We start from the raw sequence: 6,306 nt of genomic DNA, 5'->3' as shown, positions 1-6,306 counted from the left end.
AACAGCTGTGCCAGGCTCCACAGCTTCGGCAACAGCTCCATGCATGTGCAGTCACTGCCAGCCCAGAGCTCATGCCGGAGCTGTGGAGCCCGTCACAGCTGTTTGCAGCCTGCTTGCTGCAGCTGCCCAGAGCCCAGGCTGGCTACAAACAGCTGCACCAGGCTCCGGAGCCCAGTCACCAGCTCTGTGCCGGGAGCGGGCCGCAGACCAGGGTTGCGCTGCCTCAGGCCCCTCCCCCACTGCCCGCTCCCATGCGTGGGTGCACGAGCAGGTATGGAGCTGATGCCAGGGCTCCAGAGCCCGGCACAGCTGTTTGCAGTCTCCCGGCTACAGCCGGCCCTGGCTCTGGGTAGCTGCTGCCAGCTGGGAGCCCAGGCTGCTCCCAGCAGGCAGCTGGGATGCTGCAAGCCCTGATGGGAGCAGCCCAGGCTCCAACAGCTACCTAGAGTCAGGGCTGGCCGTGGCGTGCCGAGCAAATGGCCACACATGTCATGCTCAGCACACATGCCGGGGGTTGCCGACCCCGGACCTAGACTGTGGTGGCAGATGACAGAACAAGGAGCAGTGATCTCAAGTTGCAGCGAGGGAAGTTTAGGTTAGATAATAGAAAAACTGTCTCACTAGGAGGGTAGTAAAGCACTGGAATAGGTTACCCAGAGAGGTGGTGGAAGCTCCATCCTTGGAGGTTTTTAAGACCTGGTTAGACAAAGCCTTGGCTGGGATGAACTAGTTGGGGAATGGTCCTGCTTTGAGCAAGGGGTTAAACTAGGTGACTTCCTGAGGTCCCTTCCAAACCAAATTTTCCATGATTATATGGTAAATCCTGTCTCTTCAGCCATCTTATCTGAGAAATTATTTGCCATTAAATATATTACGTTACAGCCTTTTCTTGAAATGTGAGGTACAGGAGGAGTTACCTGGAACATCCCCAATGTGATGAATAACTGCTTGCTCCTAGTGCATCATATCTTTCCTAAAGTGCCTGTCTCGTAACAATGTCAATTTCGTGGTGAGAGTTAAATAATTCTTCGTATCCATTCTTACACATATAATTACAACATAACCAAATTAGCCTTTCCACCTATTTAAAAATAATTCAAGTCAGAGCCTAATGGCTTGCATACTGCAGTGAGCCATAGGCAGACCCCTGTCCTGTCTGAGGCATCTTCAGAGCTCGCTATATGACTGGGGTCTGAATTTGTGTTATCACATGTACAAATAACATGACTTATTTTGTTCTTGTACTGAACCTAAATCATTAAATTCAGAAGTATTTTCTTGGATCGGTATATTGCTTTCATCCTTTAACTTTTTTTTTTAATGATACTGAAGTCCAGGTTAATGGGGTACGTTTTATTGACAAGCCTTTGTCAAAAGAAGAACATAGATCTTCTCATTGTAGTTCTTACCAGTACTTAAAACACGTTAATTTAACAACCCTTAGTTGTCTTTTTAATACAGCGGTGCCCAAACTTTCAACCTCATGGGTTAGATGAGTGACATGAAACTGGATTTCTTGTGGGGTCAATTCATAGGGTTGGGACCTGCCTCAGTCTGGCCCTGTGCGCCCAGATTGGGTCCTACACCGTTTTGTTCTGGTCCCACATACCTGGATCACGCCCCACACTGCCTCAGCGTAGTCCTACAAGCAGGGATCTGGCCCTGTGACATCCTAGCCCCATGTACCTGATTTAGCATGCAGGGCCATGCTATTTGGTCCTCCAGGCCCCCAACACATCTGGAAATCTGGCAGCAGGGGAGCAGCAATTAACATTTCCACTTCTGCTATTCCTCCAAATGTTCAGACCTATGGGGAACCCAGAGGGCCAGATGACGCAGCTCCACAGGCCAGATCTGGATTGTGGACTGGGGTTGAGCATCCCTGTCCTAATAGAATAGTAACCATTTAGTTTTTCAATTCAGAAGCTTAAACCATGTAAGAAAATATGGCTTTCCAGCATAATGCTGCATTGAGGCACTTACCAGAGAGGATCCAGTCAAAGTAAAGCAACACACTGTGTCAAAGGGTTTGTTACTCCCTTGCTACTTTCCTTAGGATCTATCTCTCTCAGTTGCATGCATGGAGGACCCTTATATCTGAATTCTTGCTGGCCCCACTCTAAGACAAGCAAGAAGATTTGCTTGGTATCTCAGAAATACTATTTTTAAAGGGAAGTTTCCAAGGCAAACTTTCTCAGAAATGTGGTTTAATCTTACATGTACTGACTCTGTCTGGATTACTTTCTTTTAAGTACTTTTTGATTGAATGTTTCTCTCTCTCCTGCTTTTCTCTCTCTTCTCAGTGCTTGTCATTGTAGATTGCAGATTCTTGTTGTGGGCTTAAACAGTGCTTGCTGTTTAGGCACAATCTGACTGCAATCTTTCTGCTTTTTTCAAGTCTGCACCTCAAATTATTGATTTTGTACATCAGTGTATTTGTTTCAATTCTCTTGTCATTTTAGAAGCAAGTTTAGAAAAAAAGAAACAAGTTTTTACTTATTTTAACTTTTTCCTTTAATTAAATTATTATTTTTGAGATGAGGTGATCTGTTCTGCACGTGTAATTATAGATGAGGCTGTACAGTCAATTTATGCAGTGTCAGTAAAATATTTTCCATCCTGATCTTCATATGTCTGATGTACTTATCAGTTCCATAGTATTACAAATAAAGCAAAACCAAAACCCTCAGATGTTAGAAACTGGGAACCTTGAATAACTGAGGAACTTTATGGGGAACAGAAACTTTTATATGCTTCTAGCACAAGGCATACAAACGAATTTGATAATTGGTACATCAGTTAATACCCTGGCTTCATGTAAAATTCCCTGTGTCAGAAACGAGATATTGAGGTTGCCCAGATTGTCTGAAACTTGTATTACAGTGGTATAAAGAGTAGGATTTAATTGGCTCATATATCACAGTTCGTGAAGAGACAAGAAGTTTTCTCAAACCAAAATTAATTGAGAGAACTGAACTTTATTACTGTACTAGACTAACAGATTACATTTAATGGGTCTAAAATTCCTTACTCATCCAACTGCTTTAGTTATTTTCTTCTTTTTTTGACTCTCAGCAATTAAAGCTTAGCTATTATTTACTCCGGTTATTCTGTTTTATCTTATAACATTATTAATTGGGGGATGATTTAAAAATATGTGTTGGATTACATTATGTATAAAGGTGCAATTGATTGTATAGACTAAAATCCATGTTTGTTTTGTCCCCATATATGAGATTTTTAATGTTATTGCATCTCCTAAAGTAGAGTCTTATTTTCAGCATGGCAGAAACTGTGCTTATGGTAAATTTGTACAATAGTAAGTTTAGTTGATTGGTTTAGGTTAATATATATTTGGTTTAATCTTACCTCCATTTCTTTCTAGCATCCTATATATCTATGACAAGCAGTTAAATAAGAATAAGAATGTAATCTGGTATACATAGTCCCTTTCTCGTCTGAAACTTATTAAATGCCAGAGTTGTGATACAGAGCAGCTGCATCTAGCCAATTCTCTTTGACAAGGAATATATTCTCATTTAATCCAATGAACCATTTTAAAAAGTTCCTAGGGGTATCATTTTCCTGCATCACAAAATGTAAAGTACAGTAGCTTTTTACACTAATACTGGTACATTTGATCCTTTTGTTGATAGCTACAAGCTGCTGTAAAGTAATATTATATTGGAATTTCATTTCTGAATTGGAAAGACCACTGCTAATATTGATACTTATTAGAATGTGTTAAATATCAGAATTTCCATTCTGTGGGACATTCTGGAATTCTGGGGAGGGAAATAACTCCATTTTGGAAAAAGGAAAAGAAAATATAGAAGAGAATAGCTAAATAATTTCATTTATAAGTAATCAAAATGTATCCTTTCAAAACTTTCAAAGTAAAATTGAGCCAGGTCCAGAAGCTCACTTATGGCTTCCTACTACAGTAGATTGATTGGGAGCTTGAGAGCCTGCGGCTCCATGGTTGAAAACCTGGCAGCCTGAGAGTCTCTGACTCCCTTCAAATAGAAGTGGAAATCTGTGTGGTAGGGTCACCCAGAGGTATGGACACTGGAAGGCCTAAATCCCATTTAGCCTACCAGGTGATCTGGCAAGGTGATCAGGCATGGTTCCAGTTTGTGTTTTGTTGTAAGTTCCTAGCAAGTGATACGTGTCAGTGTTGATGAATTGGCATTTCCAGCAAAACACTACTTCCCTCCCAACTCTAATAGTTTTGAGACATTTATTCAATATTTGGCATGATTGTGGCATAACTACTTCAAGCTTTACTGCTGTAGCAGAAGGAAGCTAGCATACAAAGGAACTTCACTGTCAAATATTAAAATAAAACATTCCTTCTTTAATGCATAAAGACCACAATAATGATCTGTTTCATGTAACAGGAATTCTTCAGTGGGTGAAGCTGATAGACAACTTTGAGGCTGAGTATGAATATGTCACCAATGAAGGAACAGTGTTCACTTTCAAGACAAACCGCCATTCTCCTAATTATCGATTAATCAACATTGACTTCAATGACCCCCATGAATCCAAATGGAAGGTACTTGTCCCTGAGCATGAAAGAGACGTTCTAGGTAAGAATTTGAAACAAGTGAAGTATTTGGGGTTGGGGAGGGTTGTTTTATTTTTCCAATAGAAGTCAGGCTGCTGGTTTTCAAAATGTACTTGGACTATACCACCCTTTCAATTTTTCTTTTCATCAAAGATCTCATTTGACAAAGGATGGCTTTCCCATATGTAGAGTAGAGCAAATATTCTCCTACTTCATTGCAAAGGTTGACTTGCCATTTGACTGGCACTCAGATACTACAGCAGTCAAGGACTTTTAAACAGAAAGAAGGACAAGAGCTACTCTGGTGATCAGAGTTTGAAATATCTTCATTTACTATAAAGAGACAGAAGATATGGGGTGATGAAATATTTGATTTTTAAAAGAAAATTCAAAGCATACTTCTTTGATATTTTTAATTACCTAAAAGAAATGTGTGTTAAAATACATGTGGAGAAAGTCTATTAAAAATGAGTGTCTTGTACCTGGATTCATTTCAGATAATGTAGAAAAGCTTCCCTTGAGATGTTTTTATCCAGGTGTTTGACAGATGCATCATGTACATTTATGTGCTTCATTCTGCACACACTTCATTGTGTAATTATGACAGATCTGACTAGCATAATAATGACTGTTTGAAAAGACTGAACAATTCTCTTGTATTTACTGGGTTTTGTTCAAATTCTGAGGTTCTACATTTATGTAGAAATATGAAAATACTCTTCACAGATGCAATGAAACTGCTTCTGTTCAGCAAGCCAACACTCCCCTCTTTCAAATTTCTCCTAGAACATTAGTACTTTCATGACACCCAAAAGAATGAAGAAAATATTTTTTTTACAACTGTGCAATGATTCCCTCCTTAGGATTTTCCAGCATGTTCAGTATTCTCTGGCCAGTGTAATAGCTGAGCCGCTGGCATAGCTGTTCGAGCACTCGTGGTGCTCCGGCCAGGTCCCTGAGGACTGGAGAAGGGCCAATGTGGTGCCCGTTTGAAAAAAAGGGAGAAGGGATGAGCTGGGTAACTTTAGACCAGTCAGTCTTACCTCTCTTCCTGGGAAAATGCTAGCGAAAATAATCAAAGAACACATTTGTGCAGGCCCAGCAGGGGAAACGATGCTGAGGGGAAACCAGCACAGGTTTGTCACAGGTAGATCCTGCCTGACAAACCTTGTAGCCTTCTGTGACCAGGTCACATGCTGCCTGGATGCAGGAGCCAAGGCTGATGTCATCTTCCTGGATTTTAGGAAGGCCTTCAACACAGTTTCGCACCCTATCCTCATTGGGAAGCTAACAGACTGTGGAGTGGATGCCTACATGGTCAGGTGGGTGGCCAACTGGCTTAGGGACCGTGCCCAGAGAGTGGTGGTGGATAGTTCCTTCTCGGCCTGGAGGGAGGTGGGAAGTGGGGTCCTGCAGGGTTCGGTCCTCGGACCGATATTATTTAATATCTTCATCAGCGATTTGGACGAGGGCGTGGAGAGCACCCTCTCCAAGTTCACTGTTGATATCAAGTTATGGGGCAAAGTTAGTACACCGGAGGGCAGGGAGCAGATTCAGGCTGACCTGGACAGGTTGGATCAATGGGCAGAGAGAAATAGGATGCAATTTAATAAAGATAAATGTAAGGTATTCCACCTGGGAAGGAGGAACCCTCAGCACACCTATAGGTTGGGGAGTGTCCTTCTCAGCAGCTCAGAGGCAGAGAGGGATCTTGGAGTCATAATTGACTCCAAGAT

General features: G+C 41.8%; 1 protein-coding gene across 1 annotated transcript in view; it reads left to right on the top strand.

Moving 5' to 3' along the window:
• Positions 1-6,306, top strand: part of PREP (prolyl endopeptidase) — a 206,686-nt gene that overhangs the window by 105,433 nt on the left and 94,947 nt on the right. The window contains exon 9 of the mRNA XM_025199242.1: positions 4,401-4,592. Coding sequence (XP_025055027.1) covers positions 4,401-4,592 — 192 coding nt within the window. The remainder of the gene's footprint in view (positions 1-4,400; positions 4,593-6,306) is intronic.

The sequence above is a fragment of the Alligator sinensis genome, unplaced genomic scaffold, assembly GCF_000455745.1.
Source record: "Alligator sinensis unplaced genomic scaffold, ASM45574v1 scaffold313_1, whole genome shotgun sequence".
Classification (NCBI taxonomy): domain Eukaryota; kingdom Metazoa; phylum Chordata; order Crocodylia; family Alligatoridae; genus Alligator; species Alligator sinensis.
This window is presented reverse-complemented; position numbering and strand designations above follow the sequence as displayed.